The sequence below is a fragment of the Neolamprologus brichardi genome, chromosome 22 (assembly GCF_056152115.1).
Source record: "Neolamprologus brichardi isolate AB-2024 chromosome 22, ASM5615211v1, whole genome shotgun sequence".
NCBI lineage: Eukaryota > Metazoa > Chordata > Actinopteri > Cichliformes > Cichlidae > Neolamprologus > Neolamprologus brichardi.
The window spans coordinates 18,281,215-18,309,187 of record NC_142124.1 but is presented as its reverse complement, the minus strand read 5'-3'; the positions used below and the strand labels follow the sequence as shown (position 1 = coordinate 18,309,187).

The window sequence follows — 27,973 nt, the reverse complement described above, 5'->3', positions numbered from 1 at the left end:
AATTAACTGTTTAGTGAATCAAATAATCAAAAAAAAGAAACTGACGCTGTTTCTCAGGGAACGTAACCTCTACGTCATCGCGTTGGACTCTTTCCGGTTCGAATAGCAGCCATCTTGTTTCCCCTCGCAGGCTAAATAAAATAAATAATACGCTGAGCTGGACTTCACTTCGAACCCGTTAAAGAAAGTGAGTAAGAAATTAAAATTCATTTATATGTGGAGTGTTTACATGAAAGTTGTCCGTGTTGGCCGGAGGTAGCGGTAATTACTTGGCTTCTTTTCATTTGCTGTTCTTGACCAATAGACGATTGTTTTGGAAGATGAACATAGGCGCCATTTCCCTCCCCGCTCTCTGAGGCGCTTATTGGTGGCCCGCTGAAAGGATCACGGACGCTCAGGAAACTGATGTTTTGTGTCCACCATTTTGGCTCATATCTGAGCGATTGTCAGACACACTGGCTATTTGCGCCTGACCCCGAATGGCGCCAGTTGCAGAACGAACTTAGCCCTAAAAACCTTGATTGGTGGAATCTAGTCCGAGGTTTGATTGGTCTGAAGGACAGATCCAAACGTTGTCTTTATTGGTTAGACTGTTTCTTCCTAGCATTGCAAACCTTTGCAAACTTTCATATGTTGGCAGGGCTCGCTGTCAGCTGGTAATTAAAATTACACACGCTGAGCTGTACAGCGCTCCTCAGTCTGCATCCCCAGCAAGCTAACATTAACTCCACTAACGTTAGCATAAAGTCACCGTCGGCAGTGACCATCCTATTAGCTAGTATTCTGCATGTGTCTTTCTACGCCTACTCCGTTAAGCATTTGGATGGATACGACAGCACTACAGTGCATCTCAGTATTTTGTAGTTTATTTAGCATCCTTTGTGTGACGAATATATACCGGCTTCCGTATGCTAGCGTTGAATATAGCATTGAATTCAGTGGCTCCTGTTAGCCTCTGTGTTAAACCCAAACACCTTATAATGTAGCGACTTTTTGAAGTCAAACTCCGTGCTAAATGCTGGGGTGTTAAAGAGCAAAGCTGCTCTAGTCTTCGTGTGAATTCCCTGTGATGACTATCATGCCTTTGTTTCCACTATTTAGTACTTGGGGGGGAAAAATCTTCACACAGTGTTCAATTAATGAATACAAATGTATTTTCAACCATACTAACCAAACAAAGTCACACAACATGAAGCTGCACCAAGTTAATATTTAGTTTAGTTATGCTTTAAACCTAACAGATATTCACCCCATTCTCACTACGACCTGTGTGCAAAAAACAATACAGTCTCTTTGTGTTCCCACGAAAATAAGAACTTAATAAAGAATAGGAGAGAGAGCTCTTATCAACGGGGCAAAAACGGTGTGCAGCTTAGTATACTTTATCTCTCTAGAGGAGGTATGCATTACGTCATCATTTGTGTGTAGGTTTAATTGAGCAGTTGAGATCATATTTAAAAAGCCTGGAATATTAGAACACCTTAGACAGCTTAAGTAAGCTGTGTGCAAGTCACCCAGCTTACCATGTCGTTTTGCAGGTGCTCATGTGTTTTTCCATGTTTGCAGGTGAATGCATGGCTTGGCATGGCTACCCTCAGGGTAGCTGCTGTGTTTATGAAACCCAACGTCTAGTTGGTGCATGTTTATCTCTAAACAGCGTCAGAGAAAGCAAACATGTTCCTGCTATGGGCAGTACAGGTCATGGGAAGGTCTCATTTCTGCGGTGACCTTGCCAGGTGTCATTACTGAGGCATTTTGGGTAGGCTGAATGCTGCTACAGAGAACTGCTCGAGCATGGCAACAGCAGTGGAGAGATTAGTCTTTGTGCAGCTCTGCTCTAATCATTAACTGGATGTCTGTAGTACCTGCTCTAGTCCCCATGCTCCTCACAAAAATAGTAAAGGGAACATTTAGCTTTGTTTCTCTTGAGTCTATCTTGTGCTCTCGCCCTCCCTCCACTTGTTCTACCCCTCCCATCCTGTAGCAACTCTCCTCTCTGTCCTTCTCCATCCTTCCGGTCCCCACTCCACCCCCACCCCGGTTTTTCATTGATAGGGCAGTTTATTATCTTTCCAGACTTTTGTAGCTGGATGTGTTCCTCTCTACAGTCTGTATGTTTTTTATTTTTTATTAAAGCTTAACCTTTGGGCTGCACCGCCACTTGGTCGCATCTCAGCAGTTTACTCTCTAAGCTTTTAACCGGTTTGCCCATTAGAAGTAGAAGCATTCACATCGTAGGTGGTGCATTGAACATCATGAGTTGTGCACATGAGTACTAAAATCACTCTATTGAGTTGCACACTAAAGGTTTTTGTGTCGAAAGTATGCACATTTAAGCAATGGAGACTTAACAAGAAGGACATTGTGTGACATTGCTGACATGTTTTTTTTTGATGACGTTTCCATTGTGGAAGTTGCTGTGAGCACAGTTTTTGGGGTCAAGACAACATTGTCTTTGTTTATGGGTTTTCACCCATATCTCTTAAGTCTTGTTTATCCACAAATAGGATGAGAGTCAAATGAACTCTTTCTTTTTTTTTCTCTCTCTCTGCCTTCTTCCACAACTGCTATCTAGTCAGCTGATTGTTCCATTTTGTACAAAGGCTCTCCATTGATTTGTTTTGCCCAGAATAGTTTGTGTCACTGTGTAGGACGTCATGGGATTTATAGTGGTTGCATTAAGTTGTCTCAAAAAATTTGTTGAATGGAGTTCATCTAGCTAATTCATATTCTGAATAAATAATGCATGACCATGCATGTAGACATATTTGTTCCTCTGTTAGAATAATATTAAGAGTGATGTGATCTCATTGTTAGAGGTAGGCTGGCTGGAGGTTAGATGTTTTCATTGTGTACCTGTGACTGTGAGCAAGGATAACTGAGAATGCAAGGACAAAATGTGCATGTGTGTGGGTGTGCATGTAAGACCGTGCACAGGTATGAGACAGGGAGTCTGCTTAGTATGCTTTTGTACTTTAAATCATGTGGATGCAACATGCGGCATCAATTCTGGCACTTGGTTCAGCCAATAAGGGGCCCACATAGCTGCCTGCATCACATTGCCATCAGCCTGTACAAGCAGAGCGCAGGCGGGGCTTAGGGAGACATTTAGTTTGACATTGTAAATAAGCAGAGACCAGTTGTCAGAGAGCAGCCCGTGGAAGCTTTCTCATCCGTCCAGCAGCAGGAGAAGTAGAGACCGCTTGAGGACAGACAATGGCAAGGCAAGCCACAACCAGCACACCCTCACGCACTCCCTGCAGAGCTTTCCACAACTTTATCTGCTCTTTTCCATCTATACTCATGTCTACTCTCTCTTCCTCATTTCTTTTCCCTGACCCCTATCCTGCAGCTCAAGGTAACTTAGAGCAGGAAGTTGGCTGTCGGTAAAAGGGGGTTGGGCAGAGGAAAGAGGAGGAGCAGGGGATTTGTCAGAGCTGATTGGTGTGTGTGGCTACCAATAGTGTGTGAGGACACAGTCGTCTCATTGGTTTCGAGTATCGGAGTGAGGTGGGAGCTGGCTGTGAGGCGGGGTTTGAGTATCATGTAGCATGCTAGATTGATTACTCTTGAATGTTAAAGGGGAAGGAGGCTAGAGATTTTTGTCTGTGAGTCGGGAGTGCCGCTGTACTGTTTGCCTGCTGTTGCTCTGTTGCCTGCCGCTGTGCTGGTCCTTCTATTCCTTCTCACCTTCTTCTCTGCACCAGGCCAGGGGTCACCTCAAAGACAAACACATGGGTCGCCGGCTAGAGAGGAGGAGGAGGGTTAGGGAGCAGAAAAGGAGGAGAAAGAGAGAGAAGGTCAGCGAGTTGAGGGGAATTGGGCTGAAGAGAAACAGCAGAGACAGGGTTGTATGTCTAGGTTGGAAGAGGACATTGGGAGGCTGTTGAAGGAGACGGGGCAATGTGTAAAGGCAGAGTGGGGGAGAGAGAAAAGAGGGAGGGGTGGAAGAAGGGGGGGCTCGCTCTTCGCTCTGTGTCCGGGCTTAAAGCCTTTTTAAAGCCAGCCAGAGTGCCTTTTGTCTGTTGATACGATCAGGGGGACTGAAGGAAGTGAAGGAGCACGAGAGTTTTTCTGTCAACCTCTGTGCTGCCTCTGCTGCTGCTTTCAAGGAGACTTGGACAGGGCTATCTGTTTCTCTCTATTTTGCTGTGCTCCAGGCCGTTCACCATGAAGGGCACAGGGGTAAGTCTGACAGCTGAACACATACACAGCGAGAAGACCTTAAGTTGTCTTTGGTTTTTGTTTTTTCAAAAAAATGTCCACTTTTTGATGTTTCTCCATCACTCTGCAACGATGAGATGTCTGTCCTTTACAGCCATCCTCACCCCTCCCCCTCCCATTTCCTCCCCCTCCCCTCACCTGTCCTGTAGTTCTCACCTTGGGAGATTGGTGTTGTGCAATTTGTGTATTTACGTGCATGGCTGTCATCTACGTCCTTCATTTGTCATTTCAGTGCTATATGGTTTTACAGAACGGTGTTCATAAAATAATATAGCTGTTTTGCATTATGTTTTCATTGTTGAATTTCACTTTGCATTATTGCACTGTCTTTGGATGTCACTTGTTTTGACTTTGGACCAGTGTGCACACACAAACACGCTTCAGCATGTACTCAGTGCCCCGTTATCGACTGCATAGAAGTGCACGGCAGCCAGATACTGACTTTGTGCTTAGATGCACTCTGCTGTTTCGGTGGTGTCCTTGGGCCCTGTGGCCACAGAGTCTTGGGGTCGCTGGCCAAGACCCCACTTTTTCTCCTAATGTCCCAATGAACATTTTCGTGCCAGATGGTGGCGCAGAGTTCAGCAGCAAAGAAGACATCCATGTTAAATAAGATTTGCTGTATATGTGGAGAGGATATCTCTGAGAGTTGTTGTCACTGTTGGCGTCAGTAGTCCCCAGGGGTGGAGGTGCAGCTGGTTGCAGTGACCTCAGGACCCCCCAGGCCCCTCACCATGACAGTGCCAGACACCCAGATGGGACAGACTGTCAGCCTGTCAGCTTCAGGGGCAGAGGAGGCTAATAGTTTGATCTGATGTCTTCTGATGGAATCTGTGTAGGGTGCCTCTTCTCTCACTTTGCCTCTGACTCCGTGCCTCTCTCCTCCTTTTCTCCCTAATTGAAAGTTTCCATTGGTGCCTTTGACAAAACAAAGTCCCGTTGGGGAAAGAGCGAGCGAGCGAGGGAGATTGAGAGAGGGAGACTAAAAATAACTCTTAAGTTGAAGCCCTCGCTGCCAAATCCCAGGGTTGGCTGCGGTCTGCATGAGATTTGAATATCATTTGTACCCTATGCCGAACCATAGGCACACCAGGGGAGGAAAAAGTAAACAAAACACGCAAACCTCTTGCACATAGCTAGGCCTTTCCGCTCATCACTAAGGTGACCACAGCAACTGTAGGTTTATTCTTTTGTTCCTGCCCCCACTGTGCTCTTACATGTGTACACTTTCACTAAAGACAGTGTGTGTCGGCACCCAGGGGGAGTTGGCCGTATCCCAGCTTGTAATATGCAGGTGCCTTTAGCCCTGCCTACTTTGACGCCAGAGACTGGGCCTAGCATTGGATGAAGGTCATAGGAATGTGAGATTGACTCCTGCAGTCTCTCCAACCGCACCGAGAGGGAAAACATGCAGAGGGAAGGAGAGGCCCAAGAAGAAGTGAAATTAAAAGCGGGATGCAGAGCACAGCTAGTATGTATATTATGTGGTGTTTTCATTAGGCTTCTTAGAAAGTACACAGCCTGAACCGCTGGGGTCACTTAAGTGCTGCAGTGAAAGTTGGAAAACCTGCTCTTTTCTATCCTCCCCCTCTCCCTCCCCTTCTCTCTTTCATCTCTCTCTCTCTCCCTCCCCCCTCTCTGGTTTCTCTCCTCTGTTGAATGACCTTGGGAGATCAGTGACTAGCACTTCCTGGAGTTGGCTTGAAGCAGAACCAAGGGCAAAGTTTACAGGGCCGTTGGGTTGGCTAGATCGGTCCGGCCATGCCAAAAGGATGTTACGCTGTAGGTCAAAGTGAGCATGTGTGTCATTAAAATCCTGTCTGTTCATATTTAATTGTACCACCATCTGTGAAACCACTGCGTGCATTTGAGTAGTTAATCTGTAATTCCTGGCTGCGAACTTCTTGTTTTTTGTTTTTTCCTGAGTAGATCATTTACCCTGTATGCTGTATCCTTGCCAGTTTATTTCTGACTGGTATTTGTGATCGGGTTCAGCACGGTTAGTGCTTTAATATTTGAGAATTTGTGCATACGCTCATTGGATTTATGACCATGATTTAACATCAGTGTTTGTTAGTGTGACGTTTCTTACTTAGGCTGTATTTGTTCCAACAGACTGAGTGCACTAAATCAGGATAAAGCTGTCTTATTAAACAGTCATCATTAAACATTGGTTAGATTCTCAAATGTCCAAATGATATATGGTTTATGTGAGCACTATACTGAGTTTTCTGCTTAGTGATCTAGTTGAAATCTAGCAGATTTCAACCTTAGGTGACCTTCCTCCAGAAATGCCCACTCTGCATCACTGACAGTTTTGGGACAAAGCAGATGTGGAAATTTAACTTCTTGCCCAAGACCTCTCAGTGGACCAGTGACTATCCAATAGCTGGTATTATATCTTCTTGGTGGTAACTAGTGTATGTGGGTATGTATTTACTCTTTGTCCAGGCTGACGTGTGAAAGTGTGAAGGGTACAATGCAGAAGGTTACTCTGAGGTTATAATACGCACAGAAACCGAAAGTAATCTATTTCTTCTGTCAACTCAGTTGTCTTTATATGTGCAAAGATATGATAACCTTGGGAATTGAAAGGAGAGTTGTAAAACAAGAAGTCACTCTTTAAAATTCACTCAGCTGCTGTAGTAGCTGTCATGCAGTTGTACACTAATCTGAAAAAATGGTGAGGTAGCGATAACTCTTTATATTCATATTTAATATTATTTTAAAAATGGTCAACCGGCTTTGAAGATTCAGTATAAGTATATAAAGTTTCAGTATATGATTCACTTTATCTTAGCTTTACATTTGCTTACACGTGACATGACAGAGAGATCTGAGATGAGCTGCCTGCTTCTTCATCATCCTCATCATGACGGTGATAGCGATACTGAAACACCTCCGTGAAAAGTTCACTCGGTAGCCTCAAGTAGGGCTTCAGGTCCTCCCACACTGCCTCGACTTGTTCACTTTCAAATATGCTCCTCAGAATTGGGCTCAGTTTACACAGATTGTCAGGTCATTAAGAGGGCAATTAAAAGCAGAACATTTCACTTTAACTAGAGGCCAGTTAATTAATTCCAACTCTGTTATCTCGCACATTGTCACTGTGCAGAAAGAAGCATGTTACTTCTTCTTCTTTTCTCTTTCACTTATCTTTAAAAAAACAAAAAACAAAAACGGATCAGCCAAGCGATACTATCTCCTTGTTTCCAGTTTGCTGCATTTCTGCCTGCCATCAAGCCGGGGTCCTATCGGGTTTATTTGGACAGGAATTGAAAGCTCATGTAAAGTGGTGTGATGTCAGAGTTCGAGCGAGACGCCAGTGCTGCTGTGAATGGCCACTTAATGTGACGTGCCAGAAAGAGTGGGGAGGGAGGTGAGGATGAGATAGAGATGCAGGGCCCGGCTGGCAGAACAGCATTAGCGCTGATTCAGCTGCTGGAAGCCGAGCAGCGTTGACTTTCTCAAAGAGATCAGGTGAAAGTAAGACAAGACAGAAAATGCAAGAAAAGCATACTCGTGAGTGATAAAGGGAGAAGGGAAGCGCTAGGAGAAGAGACTGTAGAGCTGCTGAAGGAGGAAGAGCAAATTGCTGTGTTGGAACGAAGTCGACGAGGTCGAGACGTTTGTCCTCAAAGATGCACACATAGAAAAGAGCTGAAGGAAACCCAACACCAGCGATTCTGTCTCGATGACCTGATGAAGGACAACAGAGCTGCAGGGAAGAGGAGAAGAGAGAAGCACAGCAGAGAACAACACCATGTACCCTAATATAGCAACAGCAGCAGATTAGAACAACACAGCAGGAATGAGCTTGTCAAGTTCATTGCGTGATTCAACAGAATAATTTGGAATTTTTAGCAATAGCAAGTCTGCTTCAAAGCAAACACAAGCACAACATTCACAGAGACTTTATCTTGAGTGACTGATAACACTCTCCATAAGTAGTAAGAAGTGAACTGGACTAGCAAGAAAATTCTTTAGTAATAGTACAAGTTTCAATTTAAGTAGTGCTTTAAAGCTTACTGAACTGAAATATGGAAGTAAATGGTGCTTACCCCTTCAGATAAAATAAGCCGTCTTGACTTTGCATCAATCTCCAGACCTTTTTTGTGTGTTACAGTGTTGACATTTATTAGCTTTTGAGTAGATTCAGCATTTTTTTTCGTGCAGAGGGTAGCCCCATTCACTGTGTTTATTTGACAAGGGTAGGCCCAGACCATAGAAGGTGTTGCACAAAGTCAGCGGAATAGGCTCCCACACAAACTTTCCATTGATGCAAAGCATTGGGCAATTTGGTTATGCAGTTATATACTCGGTAGAATATGCTACCAAGCTGGAGGAGCAATGCTCAAGGGCATGTTGACACTTAGCCTTCTCTTCTCTCTCGCTTATATTGTTCTGTTGCTTTTTTCCTCTCTCACGCTTTAGCATGCCTCTCCTCACATATGCTTTCTCATTTCTTCTCACATAGCAACTTCCCCTGCACCTCCCCTCCCTCTTTTTGCCGCTGTGGTTAATGTAGTTGCTTATATTTACATTGAAGGTCACAGGGTCAGAAAGAGGTAGTTGGGGGTTTGTGTGTGGTTTGATATTAGCACACTCCTCTAACAGCTTTAGTTTATGAGAAGAGAGGTGTATAAGGGCGCAGGAGGAGGAACTTGGCAGGTTTATGTGTTTTATAGTTGCCGTTTTATAACTGATAGGGCTTCTGTAATCTTAAGCCTAATTATTTGTTTCTCATCGTCCTATTCTGCCCTGGTTTGAACCACATAGTCTGACATACAATGCACATTCATTGATACCAAAGGTTGTCTTGTTTACAAGATGATGTGTTATGTGGATGATGCTTATTTTGTTCATCCCATCTTTGGGTTCATTTTGTTGCAAGGTACTTGGAGGCAGCAAAAGAACTGGCAGAGGTCAGTCCACCTGTCTTATGTGGGAAAAATGGAGGAATAAAAAAAAAACTACAATTCCCATCAGTCATTCCTGCCCTGTGGGATGCTGGGATTGTTCTGGAGACTGCAGGTTTTCAATCAACCTTGAAATGCAACTGGACACTGGAGCGTCAGACAGGGAAGGAGAGACACTGTCAAGGTCAATCACTAGCCTGGCATGCCATAGCTACAAGCGGCCTGATTGATTTATATAAAGCCCCCTCTCCCCCCTCTCTCACCCGGCATTCTGTCTTATCGATTTAGGCTACTGTCTGTCGAAAACTGAACAACAGAACAGGATGCAGCAGTGGTTCTTCTATATTATTCTACTGATGCAACTTGCAGGAGAGTCAGTCTTTCCTGTCAAAAATCAATCAGGTAACGAGCCTGCATCCAGAATCAGTCGTTCATTGGTTTAAAATATTTATAACTGCACTTAAGCGCTGAATTTAAAAGAGCTGATGTGGCCCCAAAGTCAAACAGTCCCTTACAACAAAGCTGTGACTGAACCTAGAGGGAGAGACACTGGATGGTGTTTTTGAAAGGCTGTTTCTTGTATTGTATTGGTCTGTCAGCTGAACCAGACATGGAACTATTCCTGCTTGTTGGCCCAGGGTGAGAAAAGAAAAAGATAGAAGCCCCCCCCCCCCTTCATTCTTCTAACATTTTCTTTATAGTGACATATCTCCTTATCTACCACTCTGTGTCTCCCTTTTTCTGTCTTGTTTGACCCACATTGCTGGTTTGCATAGCAGTGTTGCTGTGGCCCTGTCTGTCTCTTACTTCCCCTAAAGTATCTGTCTAAAGCCTTTGGCACTTTGTCTTAGCGCTGGATTAATGCTGAACTGGACAAGGCACTAGCCCTCCCACAGCAACACACACAAACACATCCGGTCTCTCTTGAGTAGCTTTACACACTCATCTCTTGTTCTGTCCCTTCACGTTTCTCCGTCTTCTCCCTCCTGCTCAATCTTTTCATCGAGGTACGGAGAAAATGGGGAGAGTGAGGAGGAACGATCAGGGCACTTGAAGGTCTACATGCTCAGACAGGCCGGCTAATATTCCTCCAGCAGATTCCTGGCATGCCATAGTAACCTGCTGGATCCTCTTTCAACCGTCGGATCCCCTGTAGGTGCTCTGGCTGTGTTAGCAGTAATTTATTTCAGTTTATTTGGATGGTTTGTATCTCTGCGTGTCTTCACAATTTGTCAGTTTACAATTAGGTTGTTTCTTTATGGCACACTCTTGCATCTGTTGCTTCAACACTGTTCACTTGCGGGCTCACCAAAAGCAGTTGACTTGCACATGATGTGCGTGTGTTTGTAGAGGAGCTGCAGCTATGTGCCAAAGGTGAGGGACCCATTCATAATCATGGAGTGCGCAGCCGGTCTATTGGTGGGTTCTTAGGCTTGTCAACATCCCACAAGGACAATAATAGAAGCCTGCCGGGGTTCTATTTTCAATTTCACTGTATTATAATTATAGACTTTGATAGGATATGTGGTTCTGACACACAGGAAGAGCTCTGTGCAGTAAGGCTTTGTTTTGCAATGGTATTACAATCTTGATCTGTCTCCGAATCTCCATATCGCTTGTTTTTTGCTTTGTAATGATCGATCATTTTCTTGTATCCATCTCATCTTCTTTCTCTTCTTCTCTTTGAGCAGATTAGAAGATGTCTGGAGATGGTTTTGGAGCCACAGGCAGCGATGCCCAGCAAACACTGCAGTCCTTCTGGCCTCGTGTCATGGAGGAGATCAGGAACTTGACTGTGGTACGTAACACTCATGCAAACAGACAAATAATACAGAAAAAAAGGAAAAAGTCGCAGTTTCAGCTTTAGTCTGTACTTAACTGCATCAATCTGTTGTCCTCAGAAGGATTTCCGTGTGCAGGAGTTGCCTTTAGCCCGGATCAAGAAAATCATGAAGTTGGATGAGGATGTGAAGGTAAGAGGAGAACCTGAATAATGAAACTGAGAGAGAGGGTGTGTATTAAAAAGAACTAGATATCTTTATTACTATGCCTTTCACGAAGGGTGTGCCATACTTGTTTTAAAGAACATGCTATCAAAAGCGGGAAACGTGTAGCTTAATCCTAGGCCCCCCAAATAAAAAAAAAAAAAAGTATCTTGTGAGGTGATACTCCACTTCCCTGCAGATATATTTTCTCGTGGTGTTTTTGGACAGACGTGCAATAAAGAGCTCTGTCCAGCGTGTTGGGTCAAAACGTTCCATAGCTGGTGATTTGGGTTGTGTCTGGTAACTGTGAAGTTACATAACCACACGGTGACCTCTCGTGATCCATCTATATGGAAGAAACTACTTCAGTCCCCTGGGACAGGACAAATTATGGCAAAATGTAGTTCTGTTGTTTTCATTTAATTGGTTACCCGTTTGATATTTCTAGTTTAACTTTATTGTCTGACAAAAACGTATTGCCGTGTTGGAAATTGTTGATTCATTTGAAGCTTGGTTCTTATCAAGTTGTTGGTCTGTGGCTTTTTGTGCTCAGACCACCCAATAAATAAATGGACTCAAAGATGCAATTATTATTTCATAATTAAAGATAATTTTTCAATTAAAACGTTGTATCAACTGTTTGCATTCAGCAGCCTCTGGTGATAGTAGCTCTTTTTTTTTGTATGAAATGGGTTTACTTTAAAACGTTATCGATGCATGAAGGAATAATTGGGCATCATTTTGTGACATTGCAAGACCTGCAGTGTAGCAAGTAGCTAGTTAATGTGATTTATGTAAAAAGCTGCTAATGCAGACATTTGTAGCAGTGAACTGCTTTTTGGTTTTAAGATTTCTCTTTTTCCACTTGTGGAATTTTTAAAATATAACCCACTTTGCTGGGAATTGCACTTCCTGTTAATGGCTAAAACGAACCAGAAGAATATCACAAGTTATTACAGATAAAAGCATTGATTTGGGCCATATTGTAATACCACTGCTACATTTGAAGATCTGCTCAGGTTAACGTGGCTTTTTTTTTTTTTTTTGATGTGTCAGAAGGAACCACTCCACCAGGCAGTTATGAGTCATGGAGGAGTGATTCCCCCCCCCCCCCCCCCCCCCCCCCCCCCATTACACCTGATTGTCAGCCAGAATTGTTCATAGCCTCTAAAAAGAAAGCCTCTGCTCTGAGTTTGCGTGTGGCTTGAGTATGTCGTGTCAAGAATGCTATCCCCTTAGTTAAGCAGCAGCTTACAGCGTTAAAGAGATCAGGAGATCACTAACATATCTGAAGGAAAGACCCTTCTGTTAGTCCTGACACAGCACCTTGCACAGATGCAGTGCAAGCATGTGTGAGTGTTATAGCGTCAGTACAACTGTTCATTTAAGCATTGCTTTTATGAACATATAACAAATACATTTTTATGGGAATTGATTTTAGAGTTCAGTGCTTATGAGTAGAAAGAAATAGATTAAAAGTACCCACTCAACTCTGCGTAAGCATCTATGCTAGTAACTACGCAGTCTTTATTTAACAAGTGAATGTATCTGTTGGTTATTTTTGCAGCAGCTTTGACTTTGAAGTGGCCGGCTGTGACTGAGGTCCTGAGCGATTCGTGTAATTGCTGATGTTTGATTGATGGACTGTGGGTGTGTTTAACCAGGTGTAAAACTATCTCTACTGTACAGATGATCAGCGCAGAAGCTCCGGTCCTGTTTGCCAAAGCAGCTCAGATCTTCATCACAGAGCTCACCCTCAGGGCGTGGATCCACACTGAGGACAACAAGCGACGCACACTACAGGTTATAGACATTTCTTTTTCTTTATATTTAAACTCCTCCATATGACATGTTTTTTTGTAATCCTTAGCAAATACTACTTTAAGTGGATTGGACCTCCCGATACACACACACAGCCCCAGTTGTAATTCCCACACTCTGACATCAATTGGCTATCTTTTTGGTTTCGTGCTTCTTATGCACTAAGTGCCAGTGTCAGTGTGCATGTACAAGCAGAGACCCTATACCAGCATCCCCTTGAGGACTGTCTCTCTGTTAAGTTCCTTCTCCCTCCATTCACTTTAAAAGCAAATCCAGGTGGGTGCCGGTGACCCACTTTTCCCCTGGTGCCATTTAGCATCCTCTGCTGTACCAGAGCTGAATAAAGGTGAGGCCTGGAAAGATACGGATGAAAAAGGAATCAGAGAACATGAAAGCACTGACGGAAGCGGTTGAGAAGAATCAGTCTGGAGTATGTCTCACCTGCATGTCAAGTAGAGAAAAACTGTGGAGCAGAACATGAAAGCCCTTAAGTCCACTTTATCCATTCACATACCTCTGAGAGATTAGCAGTCCATGGATATGTTTGTGTATGCCAACGCAGGTAGAAAGAGGAGAAAATGTATCTTATCACAGTTTGTCTTGTGCTGAAGGCCTGCTTTGGAAGTACATTCATTTTGCTGTTAATATAGCTCTGTCCCAAATGGTAGTTCTATTTTTTTATTGGTCAAGAAACTGTGTTTTAGAGCTCTGCAGTGCACACTTTAAAATAGAAACTTCATCTACTGTGACTGTGCACACGTTAATTGCCTTGTACACTACAGATGACGCATTAGTTGCATGTGATGCTTCACTTCATGAATACAGGATTTTTTTTTCATTTCCCTAAGTGAGGGAAAGTGGTGCCCTCTATTTCCACACGCATACACATGTAGAGCCTGATCCTTTTGTGAAGAGGGCACGCCAATTGGGGTCACCATAGCAACGCTCATCAATAGAACAAGTGTGGATGTGACCTGATGTTACCAGATATTAATCAAGGTACTAAATATAGCCTCTAGTGAAGGGGAGGGTCACAATGGAGGGGGGTGGGGGGTCCTGACAGCCAATATCCTGTGGAAAATTCCACAGAGACAGCACACTGGTGTGGATATAGGAAGGGGTATAGAAGCAGAGCATGTGCTCATGAGGGCAGGAAAATGTCATTCCTGTTCATTTACACTTATCTCACACACACACACACACACATGTGTGTTTCTCACTGTGGTCCTCTGGTGGTGGGTTTATTATTCCGTTTGCCTTTAGTAATGTTTTGTTTGGAGACAGCGTTACTTGAATCGCATAATTAATCATCAATCTGATCTGCTAGAAGTCAAAACTTGTGTAGAACAAAGACGTTTATGGGTAGATCAGCATGTTTTGGTTTGGGTGCTCTAGAGGTCGATTTGCATGTGGATGAATGTGTTACGGTGTTTTTGGTTCCCTGCTTAATACCTTTTATATGATAACCCTCATGAAGATGTGTTGGTCTAGCAACACAGTCCTTACTGCATGTGTTGCTAGAGTTTTGAGCTGACTTACTGATTAAGCTCTAAATATATCCTTTAAATTCAAATATTAAAGCAAACACCCATCTAAGTACTACTAGGAACTGTATACAAATCTCCCTTGTCTGGTTGTTTTGGGAGTGATGACCTCAGACCTAGAGGCATGTTTATAAATAGGTGGCTGCGCATATAGAATTGGCATAATTAAGCTCTGACCTCTTTGCTTGACTTTCTCTTTATATTTTATATTCACAGAGGAATGACATTGCCATGGCAATAACAAAGTTTGACCAGTTTGACTTCCTGATTGACATCGTGCCCCGGGACGACCTGAAGCCTCCCAAACGACAGGTAGGAAAGCGGCCTCATTATAGTATTTATTACCTACACTGTGACAGGGAAACAGCTGGTATCCCATTAAAGTTACCACAGGATAAAGAGCTGATGATTTGGGTATTCATCTCAGGTACTTTCCATTGTTGGCAACCTGGAGGTGCTGTAAACATCCTTGACTGGAAGCTGAGGTTTTGACAGCGAGGGCTTTCAGTCGGATGTTTGCAGCGTCTTATTGCCTCAGACCGCCAACAGTAACCTCAGTGATTAAACTAGTTTGTGGAAGCGGGTACCATACAGTGTCTGCTATAATAAAGTATTAAAACCATGGCTCCGGTCAGGACATAACTCAGTGAAGATGCTGAAAGAAAACTGCTTAAAATGTTATGGCAGGCGATTAATGGCCAATATCAGTTACATTCAATTGATGTATAAGGAACTTTCAAAGATGGAGGAGTGAGATATTTAAATTTGCTGTCACGTAGACTGTCTCCAGACATGTAAACATCCTACACTCTCAGCTGTGTTGTCATGGAGCTGGGAGAGGGGTGTTTACGCTTCTGGTGATGGAGAAACCTCATCGAGACGAAGCCTGCTCATTAGTGAATTACAAAACAAAATGATATGGGTCGGTGTTTATGGACAGTTTATTGGGTTTTAAGTTTAACACCTGTATATCAGCTCAGCATTTAAGGTGCTGAACTGCCCTGATTTATCCGACAACCCTGATGTTACATTTCTGTTGCTGGACCAGGGAAAGCATGCCAGCGGTTATCACGTTATTAAGTTTCATTCGATTTGTAAGTTACCCCTTTAGCATTACAGGTTGTAATACTGAAATTTTAAGGCTGATTAGCACCAACACATCACCTCAGCATGCCTCCGGACTTGCATTGCATGTTATCAACCAGTATGGATGGATCTTGTACCCAGATTACGTTACTCTTCCCCAGTCACATCCCATCAGTTATTTATCAGACTCTGTCTACCGTTACACCGGTAAAAATAATTCATGGAGATGCAACGGACTGATAGGCGTCCAATGTGTGTATGTTTCTCAGGAGGAGATGCGTCAGTCTGTAGCTCCAGCAGAGCCAGTGCAGTACTACTTCACCTTGGCCCAGCAGCCCGGAGCCGTGCAGGTGCAGGGCGCACAGCAGGGCCAGCAACCTGCTGCGCAGACAGCGGCGACCATCCAGCCCGGACAGATCATCATCGCACAGCCGCAACAGGGACAGGTATGGTTAGCAATGTGCTTTGTAGTGCACGTCGCAAGAAAACACTCAGAGTGAAACCAACTGCAAAAACAAATTCTGCAAATTCCCCGTTAGACTCATGTATAGTACTTTAGAGGGAAAAAAATTGGTTTCATTGTGTGTTGAAGTAACACCTGAAAGATGACCTCTTTCTAGAAGTCCTCTTCCTAGAAGTCCTAGGAGTCTCATATTTCTTGGATTGACTCACTGGATTTATTGATATTATTCGTAGCTAACATGTAGGAGCTGACCACTCTCCTGCCAGCAGGATTAATAGGACATCGAAACACACCCAGAAAATCCAGCTTTACGCATATATGGACACCTTGCACAGAGGGAACAGAACGTTCACTGATCTCTTATTTACTCAACTTTAAATATGTCTTATTAAGTAATTTACACAGTTACTGTAATATTGAGTCCAAAATAGAGGCGTTGTATAGCAGCATTTCATATTAGTGAGAGAGGGGTATATGCTGCCCTAGAAACTTGTCCTCAACTTCATAAATACTTCCTGTTTGAGCTAAAAGACAGGAGAAACTGTGAATCAATAACCTCTTAATGGAACAACATCCCCATTTATATACAAACAAATACACACGCTCAGAGTCCTAGGATGAGGTTTTTCTCCTGAGGGTTCTGCATTTTCACCACCCATCGAGATAACAAGCAAACATATGTAGGGGCACCATTCAGTTCATCTCTCTAATTATTTCATTCCTGCTACTTTTTCTGCTGAGCACTCCTCCTCTCCGGTTTGCGCTCTGCATGTCATGTAGCCTTGCTGCTGGGCTGGTGTGATGCTTCATGCTGCTTCAGCACACTGCCTGTAGCTGAGCTGTCATACTTGTTTAGACCTGGTGTGATTCACACTCCTGCTCCTGCTGCAGTCCCAAGTCACACTTTGACACTAACCTTATGTAAACTCAATCTTTGACTGTTTAGAAGGTGGCACTTTAAAAAGGTGGGATTTTAACTCCGTTTTAAATTAAAATCTGTGAAATTTTGAAGCTTTGCAACATTTCTCTGATTGTTTTTATCTACTTGGTAATGTCAGGACTAAAGGTTACGTAGTTGTCTATTCAAATGACATAATTCCCATGTTAAAGACGGAGCTGATTGGATTACTTCTAACTCATCAGACAGATGTCATGTTTGGTACAACAGATTTGGAGTGCGCATTAAGGTGTTAGCAGTAGTCCTGCAGGATGAAGAAGTATAAGTCAGTGCAGAGATTAAAATGAGGCGAGTTCCCATTTCACATCCTTTATTTTTGCGTCTGTGTGTGGCGCTTTCAGCGTCACTAACTGTCAGTGCTGTACCGATTCTGTCACTTTTCTCTCAGGACAACAACCCTCAACAACTTAAAATCTGCAGTTGGCCTTTGTTGAGCTTCTGTAAATGCAACTGTGATGTATTTTATACATTTTTAACAACCTGTTCAGTTACCACCATGTTTTCTTTTTGTGTGTTTTTTTTTAACAATTTGATTTTTATCATTTCACATCATCCTTTTTATCAACCTCCTCCCGTTTTACTTGCATATTTCATAAACATGCTCGTAAATGTCATCAGCTGCCTATATGCCACTGTTTGCTGCTCCTACATTTCAATCTTTCTCTGCATACATGCCAGTTCTGCTTACGTTTTTGTGTTGAGTTTGTGCACTCGCTGCTTTCTCACTATGTGTCTTTCTCTCATTTTCCCATTTCTTTTCTGTCGGCCATCAGATGTTGCAAGGTGCCACCATGCAGCAGTTACAGCAGGTGCAGGTGCAATCACAGGGCACGCCCATCACGGTAAACACACATGCTTTCATATGTTTGCTAACCACACACAGAGAAAGAGGCCACTGCTTTGTGCCACAGCCTCTTAGGTGATGGCCGCCTACAAACTCTGTCCTGCTCAGGTGACTGAGGTCTTTAGGGGTGATTGTCACATGATCCTAACAAACACCACCTGATCTCACTCTGCAGACAGAACAGAGAGAGAGGACGTGAAACCTGCGTTTTCACGTTATGTCCCTGAATCTTATTGTGCCTGCTTAATAAGCTACTCGCAGACTTAAAATTTAAGGATACCTAGGTTTCCAACTCCTGGTTTAAGATTGATTGTACTCCAGAAAAGTTAATGATTTACTGCTTCCTTGCTTAACTACATGCTTCTGCTACGTAAACAACCGGTTGCGTCTGTTTGTTTATCTGCGTTTTTCTTCTCTTTTCTGCTCTTGTCTGCATTAGAGTGCGCCTGTCGCCATGCAGGTGGGTGAAGGCCAGCAGGTGCAGATTGTCCAGGCTGCCACAGCCCAGGGTCAGGCTCAGACAGCTCAAGCCCAAGGCCAGACCATGCAGGTCATGCAGCAGATCATCACCAACACTGGAGAGATCCAGCAAATCCCAGTAAGAAATGACAGGATGGAAAAGGAAATTATCAGTTTTGGGTTTTTTTTAAGAGAGATGATGGACAGTGCTATGTGTTTGCTGCATGATGTTGTTTGATATTGTGGTGCAAGACAAACATGTGAATTTGACATTCATCAGTATTTGATGGGAGCTGTTAAGTTCGAAAAGGTTAAAAATTCACTAGAGGAACGTTAAGGTTTCTCATTCCTGTAGTCCAGAGCAGGAAAATGGCTGTGACCTCTCTGCTCAAATGACCTTTTCTCTAAACCAAACTTTGTCTCCCCCTTGTGTCGGTTGGCTGTAGGTACAACTAAATACGGGACAGCTGCAATACATCCGCCTAGCCCAGCCCGTCTCTGGAGCACAAGTGGTCCAGGGGCAGATTCAGACTCTTGCAAACACCCAGCAGGTAACCCTACAACAGCAAGAAATCCAGCTGATGTCCAAGCACTTAGCTGTAATAAACTATGACTGGATGTGTTTACACTTGTCAGTTATGGTATGAAGCTGCTTGTGAATCCCAGTGAGTGAATAACTTGCTCTCTTTTTAGATCACACAGACAGAAGTACAACAAGGACAGCAGCAATTCGGCCAGTTTACTGATGGCCAGGTAACACATGCAACAAATAAATACAATTTTGAAATTTTAGTGTTTTATTTGTTTTCAGGTGACAAATGGCACATTGTTCTTATTTACGCTTTTCTATCTTTCTTGGATTGTCTCATTTTAACTACTTAAACAACTGGCTGATAACCAGTGGACATTTGCACTTCTAAATCCTGTTAATTCAAACAGTAGAGGGAATTGTTATCAGAAGATCATAAATTAAATGTCTTATTGAGCATTTTTAATGTCATCTTGTAACAATGAAAGGTGTGTAATCCACTAAGATCTAATAAAAAAAGCCCACAGAAAACTGAACACACACAACCTTAAACCTCGCCATCTTTCCTCCTTTTTCTCAGCAATTGTATCAGATACAGCAGGTGACAATGCCAGCAGGACAGGAGCTGACCCAGCCAATGTTCATCCAGTCTACCAACCAGACAACTGACACACAGGTCACGCAGGTCAGCACTGAATGAGCCCTGCCAGGAGACTTTCTCCTCTCACACATACAGCACGCACACCAGCCCGCGCGATGCAGACGGATGCCATCAACTTTGACAAAAAGGACTCTCAATAATTCATATAAAGCACGGCTCATTGCAACGAGGGACCTGAAATCTTGTAACACTCATGTTTTGTAATAAATTTACTACACTGGATCAAAAACCAAAGGGACGCTGATTGACTCTTTCACAATCATACGTTATAATCATCCAATCTTAGACATAGTGTACCTTTTTGTACTTGTGTCACCCTTATTGAATGGATGACTTTACGTTGTGCATCCACTTCCACAGTCCCTGACAACAGTCTTTGCACAGACTAAATTTATTCTTCTTCCCGTCATTTCCAACCTTTTACAGATTTTTAGACTATAAAGTGTTGATCCCCCCCACCCCCCGACACCTTGCTCTTCATTTGGAAATGAATTTGGAAAATGTCCATCCTTGTCTACAGAAGCTGCTCTAGGTTTAGGGTAGCCATGGGAAGGTTTTTTTTTTTTTATTATTATTTAAAAAAAAACCCTACCTTACTCATTGTTTGTCATGTAGTTGGATAAAACTAAACCATATACCTCAGATATCACTTTATACACCAAGTCAATCTAAGGGATAGTGAAGAGGTTGAGGTTTAAGGATGTTTTCATGTAGTTTGTTGTGTTTTCCATAATGATGATGACGCATGACTTTAGGTTGTAAGGGCTTCAAACTGTACAGGCTATTTGTGAATGTGATGAAAGGCGTTATGTGTTTGCGATGGAAGCACACGCACATTCATCTTTACTCCTCTGAATAGCCCCCCCCCCCCCCCCCCCCCCCAAAATCCCTTTGTCCTTAGAGTGGGGAAACTTTTTTTCTGCCTCGGTTTGGGTGGTTTTTGAGTCCCGAGTCTTGTGCCCCGATTTAAGTCTCATGTGCAAACACATGACTCTGTCTGGAGGGGAAAAGCACCCTTTTTATAGAACTCTCTCTCTCTCTCTCTCTCTCTCTTTTTTTTTTCTCAATGAGTGTTTTTCTTTTGGCTTAAAATGATGTTTGGCCCGATATATTGCCCATTATTTTTTTTATTTTTTTTGTACAGTAATGAGTATTATCAATGTTATTATTATTGTTGTTTTTGCATGTAGTTAAAACTGCCAGCATGACATGCAATAGATAGGTACAATTTTATTTTTGATGTTCCTGTTTTTTTTTGTAAACAAACTTTGTGACGAAAAAATAAATAAAAGCCATACCTTCTCAACTTGGTCTGTTTGGTTATCTTTGAGTTTGTGTTATTAAGAGCTAATCTGCGTCTCCATTGTTTATTGTTTTAGGGCAGTTAAGCACCTTGCTAGTATACAGGGAGACAGGAGAGAAAGTCACCAGGACCACGAGATAGGACTGAACCAACCTAGGCATCACCATATGCTATATTTACAGGTAGACACGTCCCACCACAACAGGTCTTTGCCATATAGTGCTGTTTGGCAGGAAAATGGGTCCAGTGATTTACAAAATACAATACACCATATATGATTGGAAATACAGTATATAAGACAAAAACAATTTGTACAATTCTAATCAGCTTCGAATGGCAATATCTCTTTCTTGTCTTTAGTATAAGTCGTTATCAGGAATAGTTCTCCAGCACATTCAAAGCTCGGATGTTGGCTGCCTTTTATTCTGCTTTCTGTCAAGATTTTTCTGCACTGCTTTAGTAGTTTGAGGTCGGGCTCTGAGGAGGCCAATCCATGACTGATGGTATTCCAGTGTTTGTGTTTCTATCACAGGGTGCTTTTACTGAATTGGCAGGGTGTTAACAATCAGATGTTTTCTTGTTGGTATTACGTGGTGGATCAAAATCCTTTTGTGTCTGTAATTTCATCAATTTTGACAAGATCCCCAATACCTTTAGCTGATATGCAACCCCAAACCACGACAGTCTCCATCATGTTTTACAGATGGCTGTAGACGCTCACTGCTGACCTCCTCTGTACACATTGATAACGATTTGAACCAAAAATGTCAAATTTGGATTCTTCACTCCTTTAGACCTGTTGCCACTGATTTTTATTTCAGTTCTTGTGTAACTTGGCACACCTCAGTCTTTTCTGCCTGTTTCCCTTCTTTAAGAATGACTTCTTGGCAGCCACCCTTCCAGAGACCATTTCTGAAGATGCTTCAGTGAAGAGTAGATGGATGACTTTCAGATTCTGCTCATCTGCTGTAGGTAGTTTTTCAGGCCTGATCCTTGTTCTTTTTCGATCCACTTGTTTTATCTGTTTTATTTTTAAGGAAACACTCCATACTACACCGAGATATCTCACGTTTTCAGCTAATATCTCTGGCAGTCACCTTGTTTGTGCGACAATATTGTATTATAGGTCAAATTGGGTCATCTGTGTCTCTTTTCATAAGTTCATCTTAAGAAATTGGAATAAATTATGTGCCTTTTGTGACAGCCTGCTGGTAACAAAGTGACTAAAGATATAATTTAAACTTCTTTTTTTTTATATACTTAATGATTCATGGTCAGCAGTAGGTGGTTTAAGAAACAAAAAGGCATTCTTCTGAAAATGAGTGATAAAGGCAGGCTTCAGGTAGCCTGACGAGCTGGGGTGGCTGTAACTCAGGAGGCAGAGCAGGTCATCTACTAATTGGAAGGTTGGTGGTTTGAGTCCTGGGCTGCTCCACTCTATGTGCTAAATATCCTTTGGCAACATAGTAACCCAAAGTTGCTCTCCAATGCATTCATCAGAGTGTGAATGTTAGATAGTAAGCAATTATGCATAGAAAAAAAGTGCTTGTATGAATGGGTGAATAAGGCAAGTTGTATATAGCGCTTTGAGTGCTCAGGTAGACAGAATAGAAAAGAACAATCCAATTAACATTTACAAGTTTAAAAAGACAAAAACTCAGGTCAAACAATCATGTGCTTACTATGTCAGATTGAAACCTGTTGTTGTTTTCCCAAATGGCCATAGGAGGGCAGCACTGATCTAACACATTTTAAACACTACTGATATACTGTAATTGGGCACCTGATTCATGTCCAAACAGAGGTTCATTATTTTTCAGTAAGAGCAGACATTTAGCAACAAATCTATCTTTAACGTGCTCTCACGACCGCACCATCAGTATCTATCCACGCTGCTCCCAAACAAGACTATGTGAGCAGTGCTGCTGTCCTGGAAAAGCTTTGTGTGCCACAAAGGGTCAGCGGTTAACAATAGAGTCACGAGTTATTTGGCTAGAGGCCGCTCAGCTCCTGCGAGATCAGACTGCATTCCTTCTCCAACCTAAGTACTTGGTCATATGGGGTCACATGGGGGTCATTTGATTATTTGGGTTTCCTCCTGTATGCTGTAGGTCTTACCTTTTAGTATAAAACACCTTGAGGTGACTGTTGTTGTGATTTGGCACTATATAAATAAACAGGAATTGAATTAAATTTTAAAAGGCAAGGAGAAATAATTACAGTGGAAGAGAAAATACTATTACTAATAATAATACTAATAGTGAATATAAAATGTCATATTTAACTCTATCTTAGAGCTGAATGTCAAAGTTCAAAAGTGGAAGTACTTTGTAATGCTGGTCAATCAAATTGTGTTTTTAAAAATTTGCACTTATGTATATCATTCACTCTGCAATTCCCTGCTTGAGCCATGGTAGTCGGAGGCACAAGTAAACATTACTCTGACCGGGGGGTCCTTTCTTAATCGACTTAATCAGTGAACAATAACTGCATTAATGAATGCAGACTCATGCTCGGCTCTTTCTAATGAGAGGAACGAGGATTGTGAGAACGTTTGAGCTTAAGTTGAGCGTGAAAAGGATTGTCTGGTGGTATTTTTCTTGGCTGCCTCGTCTGGTCAGATCAAAGATCAGCTTTGGGCCGTATGAACTCGAGCTCACTGCTCTGGCTGTGGTCTGGACCTTGTGATTTGGCCACAGCACCAAATGCCCTCAACAACTTTGTGACAAACCCGCGTTAAGAGTTCGGCTGGAGGCTAAGCATCATCTTTCACTCGGCTTTCGTGTTTGATCTTCTTTTCTCTCCTCCTTAGGTGTCAGGATGTTTTCCTTTAATCATTGTCAGGCTTCAGTGTGAGCTCTTCCCAGGTCTTGGCGTGTCAGCGTTGTATAAGAATAATGTGACAGTTCAATGATCCATGTAGAGTAATTTTCGTATTGCTTATGTCTGTTCATAATAAGCTTATACTGTAGGGTTAAGCAGCTGAGCTATTCTGCGCATTAACACTCAGGAAAGTTGCATCAAAGAGCCTGAACGTTGTGAGCACTGAGGCAGAGATACGTGATCAGTTTGTTTGTATGCATCATGGTGCAAAAGCTGCCATCAGGGGCAAAGAAAGGATCAGTTTAATTCTGGTGCTAACCCACGTCACTTCTGAAAATTTGAGGCAGTAAATCTCGACAAAGGCTTTGTGCTTGCAGAAGATCTTCTAAGTTATGAAGGTATAAAATAATTCCCATCTCAATTAAGAAATTTATTTCATTTCAACTATGTACCTGGGATCTAATGTATTCTCTTCTATCAGTTAATATTTATTCAGCAAAAAAACCCAACTTTAATCTGTAGTTTCCTGAATGAAGCTGGTTACAGGGTACAACTGTTCCCGATTCACTTCTGGTTGAATCAGGAATGTTGCAGGAATGTTCATGACCCTCTCTTCACGTGAGACTCCCTGGATCTTTTAATTGGAGCGTATTATGTCCTTTTTCAGCTCCACATTTTTATTTTTATTTTTAACTCTACAACAGTAGATTAGTATGATTCACAGTTTTAAAAAGTCCCTATTGGCACATGCAAAATCAGAAGCTTAAAAAAAAAGCTCATACTCTACGGATTTTTATCAAAAATACAAAAAAAGTAAATAATAATTAAAATATGATTAAAGGTGAAAGATTGTAAGTCTTGTTTATCTTTTAAAGAAAAATATTATTCCAACTTCTCACTATGACCCACAGCTGGAGAAACAGTTTTCTCTCTTTCTTTTGATTGGCTGCCCCTCACACACAGGTTTGAGCAGCAGGTGGGCGGGGCTGCTCACAGTCAGGCTGAGAGGATTATATTTGTTCTGCAGCGTCTATCATATTTGAGTTTTTGAGACCTCTACGTCACCATTGTGATTCCCCCCCCCCCCCCGATAAACGTGATCCATACGATCTGACAGTTGCACTGCTACTCTGACTGAAACTACACAAATATGTTAAATGTAGCAAAAATTATACAACTTCAAAAACTATTGGTGTTTATAATAAAGGACCGATCTCTCCATTAAGCCCTTAACTGTTTGTTGCATAAAACGAGGCAGTATGTGTTCTCATTATTTTTAGAAATCAGACAGTGTTAACATTTGTGTTACTTTGTGTGTGTGTGTGTGTGTGTGTGTGTAGTCGTTTTTCTTTTTTAGCTCGGGGATTTATGGTTCAGGATTGTTTTTGACTGATGGAAGTGAGGTAGTGTCTACTGTGTGCCCCCCTCTACCCCCTGTGAGTGTTAGTAAAACGCTGCAGGGTCCTTTGAGGAGCCTGCTCACTCACCTCTATAGTGGCACTAAAAGTTGCAGTAAGTTACAAAGGAGCTTTTGACTGGTTATGAATGGACCACTGAGTGACGTCTCTACCCACCATGCTGTCATTTCCCGACTTAGTCACGAAGTGTTGTGGTTGACACTTTGGCATATTCATACAGTTGAATGGCGAGCTGTTACATTGATTGGAACGGGGAAATCCGCCTGCTGGTCTTTTTTCAGTGTCTACGTGATGGTTGGAGTGTGCACTCACCGGGGGTTCTTGCTTCAAGCACAGCGCTGTTTGACAATGTCATTTCAACTCTCCGAAGACTATAACCAGACTTATCACAACAACATTAACCCAGCACAACAGACGCTATATCAACAATTCGACTGCCCTGTCCCTATTCCTCCTCTTTCCCTTGTCCTCTGAGGTCTTCCCTTTAAGAAGGGATCTGTGTTAAAGAGGAGACGATACATGAAAAGCAGCACAGAAATGAGATTAAATAAAGACAAACAAGCGTGCTGTCTGGGAAAGCCATTAAGTGGTGTAAATAAACGTCGGCAGTGGAAATAAAAGGTTGATGGGGGTCGAGCGGAGCAAGTTTGCGCTGTACTATGTATGCCGCGCATTTGCTGATGCGAGTATTTTTACGTTCCCATAGATTCCCTGAGTGACTGTCGCTCCATGGAGCTCAGTGGGCTCTGTGGAGCGTGAGTGTATGCTTGGAGGGGTGGAAGTGTGGTGGAAAAACAGCATAAAGGGCAGAAGCCTCTTAACATTGAGGCCCCTGTAGTCCACTCTGGGTCATCTCCAAGGGTAATTCCAGCTTCACACCAGAGTTGTTTATGAGTGCCACCAAATCTGTGTATATGAGTGCGAGAGCTCTTCGTCGTGGTCAGGTTTATACATTTGTGCCATCGACCACCCGCTGTCCTCGCTCAGCTGTTGTTTGTTGTCACGGGGCCGCCTTCAGCTTAGAGGCCACTGCCCGGCTCTTAGTGTTGATTACTAGATGAAAGCAACGTTGAAGAAGGGTACTGTAATAGAAAGAGACGAGGGTGGGAGTAGCTTTGCCACAGCGAAACTTTGATTTTTAATCCCTGAGGGTACAAGTAAAGCTGACATGTCTGTCAACAGCTTTTTCTTAGGTTGCTGCCGGTCCTCATTAGGACTGCTGAGGGGAGGAGAGGAGACCGGACTAAAAGAGAGAGGGTTGTAGTGTAGGGGGGATTCCTCCTACAGGATGTCATTGTGGGGTGGGAGCGTTAGGATCCACAATACCCTACCCAATACCCTGTTATGTAACCGTCTTCCCCCACTGATTGTCCTTTATCTTTCTGTCAGTCTCACCTTCCAAGTCAGAAATAGATATCGTACATTTGCCTGTTTTTAAAAGCCCTGGGCTGTAACTTTGCACCCTAAATGTTATCCCTAAATTAACTTGCATAGTTTTGACTAGTTTGCATGCCTCTCCGATGATTGTAATTCAAAATAAAACCCGGCCTTACCCTGTCTCATAAACACTGTGATTTCTAACAATCAGTATGTCTTTAAATCAGATATTTGTAAAACTTCCAATCCGAACTTTGTCAAACTTCGTTTTAGTAAGCCAAAAGGATTCATTCCAATTGTTGCTGCAGTTATAAAAGCACTGCAATCTTCAACTGGTTCAAGCAATCAGCTTTTCTATGTGGAAATGCTGACCGCCATGTTAATTTTCCACTCTTTTATGTCACCTTGACTTGTGACATTCCACTTCCCCTGCAGGCATCAATAACGTTTAGCAATTAATAACCAGGTTAAATATTGCAGCCCAAAGGTTTGTTTAAATGCCAACACTAAAGCAAACTAACAAACAATACTAAATAATTGATTGAACCTTAAAAGCAGAACATCCATTGGGAAGAGTTCACCAGTCATCGCTGTAAAGATCAGCTGTCAGCTGGTCTCTATATGAGAAGCTAGTAAAGAGTTAAGGATTATGTGATATTATGTTATGTAATGGGAGCGAGCCCAGGGAATAATGTTGAGATTTGTGACTTGTGAAAGACTGCAGCTGCATTCCCACGTTTCATGCCACCGACCTGCATGTTCCATAAACTGCTGCACGACAATTGACAGGAATGCACATAGCTAGCATGAGTAACCTGCCTCTGCTATTGTTGTAGGACAACGTAAAACTTACACCATGCTGAATGTATGTTTAGGGCAGGCTGTCAGTTTCTGTTGTTGAGAGTGCGGTTTGCTTTTATTCAAGATGAATGATTATATACTTCACTCGCATTCAACAGCAGAGGACAGAAGTAGATGTCAGAGGTGGAAGTGATGAGGTAGTGGACGGAAGAAACAGAAAGCAGGTTTGTTGTTCTTCTTTTTCCTTGTGAACATTTGACCCGGTGCTTGTTTAGGTTTAAAGAAAAAACACATCATTGTGAATTATATCATTATTCCCTGATGTCATTTTTTTGGGCGCCAGATGATACAGTTAGGCCAGCAGGAGTTTGGGGACTACCTCACATTGCATTCTTCAGTTCCTCCAACAGGTGATGTCTCTACAGGGCACAGTCTCCATAACCCTATATTTGTGTCATAACCACAAGCCCTTCTGTGTGTCACAGTTATAGATTTAGAATGCTGTGTCCATGGAGGGGTAGCGGTCTGTGGTGATCAGTGTTGTTGTGTCGCAGAGCACCTGTCTCTGCTGTCCAAAACTCCTGTAGCCATGGATTTAAACCTCCTCCCACAATAAACACAAGTGGCATTTTCACTTCAAGGAAAGTCAAATTAAACTTTTGTTGTTTGAACACTTTATAATTGGAAAGCAACAACGTAATCAAAATGTGTGCAGGAGGGGAGATTAGTTTTTGCTGGGAGTGTAATGCTTGATCAAA

The 27,973-nt window shown here is 42.6% G+C and overlaps 2 protein-coding genes across 12 annotated transcripts in view; both read left to right on the top strand.

Annotated features, from left to right (window-relative positions):
- The first annotated feature begins 86 nt into the window (after positions 1 to 86).
- Positions 87 to 20,362, top strand: nfyc (nuclear transcription factor Y, gamma). Of its 8 annotated transcripts, none has more exons than XM_035906503.2 (11): positions 87 to 187; positions 10,835 to 10,941; positions 11,048 to 11,116; positions 12,818 to 12,931; positions 14,710 to 14,805; positions 15,849 to 16,025; positions 17,774 to 17,842; positions 18,284 to 18,442; positions 18,750 to 18,854; positions 18,997 to 19,056; positions 19,413 to 20,362. In XM_035906503.2, exons 2-11 carry the CDS (start codon positions 10,843 to 10,845, stop codon positions 19,530 to 19,532), a joined length of 1,068 nt encoding a protein of 355 aa, XP_035762396.1. In that variant the 5' UTR covers positions 87 to 187; positions 10,835 to 10,842; the 3' UTR covers positions 19,533 to 20,362. The 8 variants fall into 8 exon arrangements, with proteins under 8 accessions (XP_035762396.1, XP_006787838.1, XP_006787841.1 ...); XM_006787775.3 differs by having other exon boundaries at positions 11,045 to 11,116; XM_087835321.1 differs by lacking the exon at positions 87 to 187 and adding an exon at positions 3,130 to 3,224 and having other exon boundaries at positions 11,045 to 11,116.
- A 514-nt stretch (positions 20,363 to 20,876) lies between these two features.
- Positions 20,877 to 27,973, top strand: part of kcnq4 (potassium voltage-gated channel, KQT-like subfamily, member 4) — a 59,956-nt gene continuing 52,859 nt past the window's right edge. Inside the window, exons 1-2 of one of the 4 annotated variants that reach the window (XM_087835319.1) lie at positions 20,877 to 20,978; positions 21,672 to 21,768. In XM_087835319.1, coding sequence (XP_087691445.1) covers positions 21,734 to 21,768 — 35 coding nt within the window. In that variant the 5' untranslated portion in view covers positions 20,877 to 20,978; positions 21,672 to 21,733. Of the gene's footprint in view, positions 20,979 to 21,671; positions 21,769 to 27,373; positions 27,440 to 27,973 lie in introns of those variants that run through there. The other 3 variants (XM_035906561.2, XM_035906562.2, XM_035906563.2) reach the window with 3 other exon arrangements.

Excerpts from the sequence above, each read along its gene's own strand:
- nfyc (XM_006787775.3), top strand. The coding sequence starts at position 10,843 with ATGTCTGGAGATGGTTTTGGAGCCACAGGCAGCGATGCCCAGCAAACA. Across the intron at positions 11,117-12,817 it reads AGTTGGATGAGGATGTGAAG|ATGATCAGCGCAGAAGCTCC; the intron begins GTAAGAGGAGAA and ends TCTACTGTACAG. Across the intron at positions 17,843-18,283 it reads CACAGGGCACGCCCATCACG|AGTGCGCCTGTCGCCATGCA; the intron begins GTAAACACACAT and ends TGTCTGCATTAG.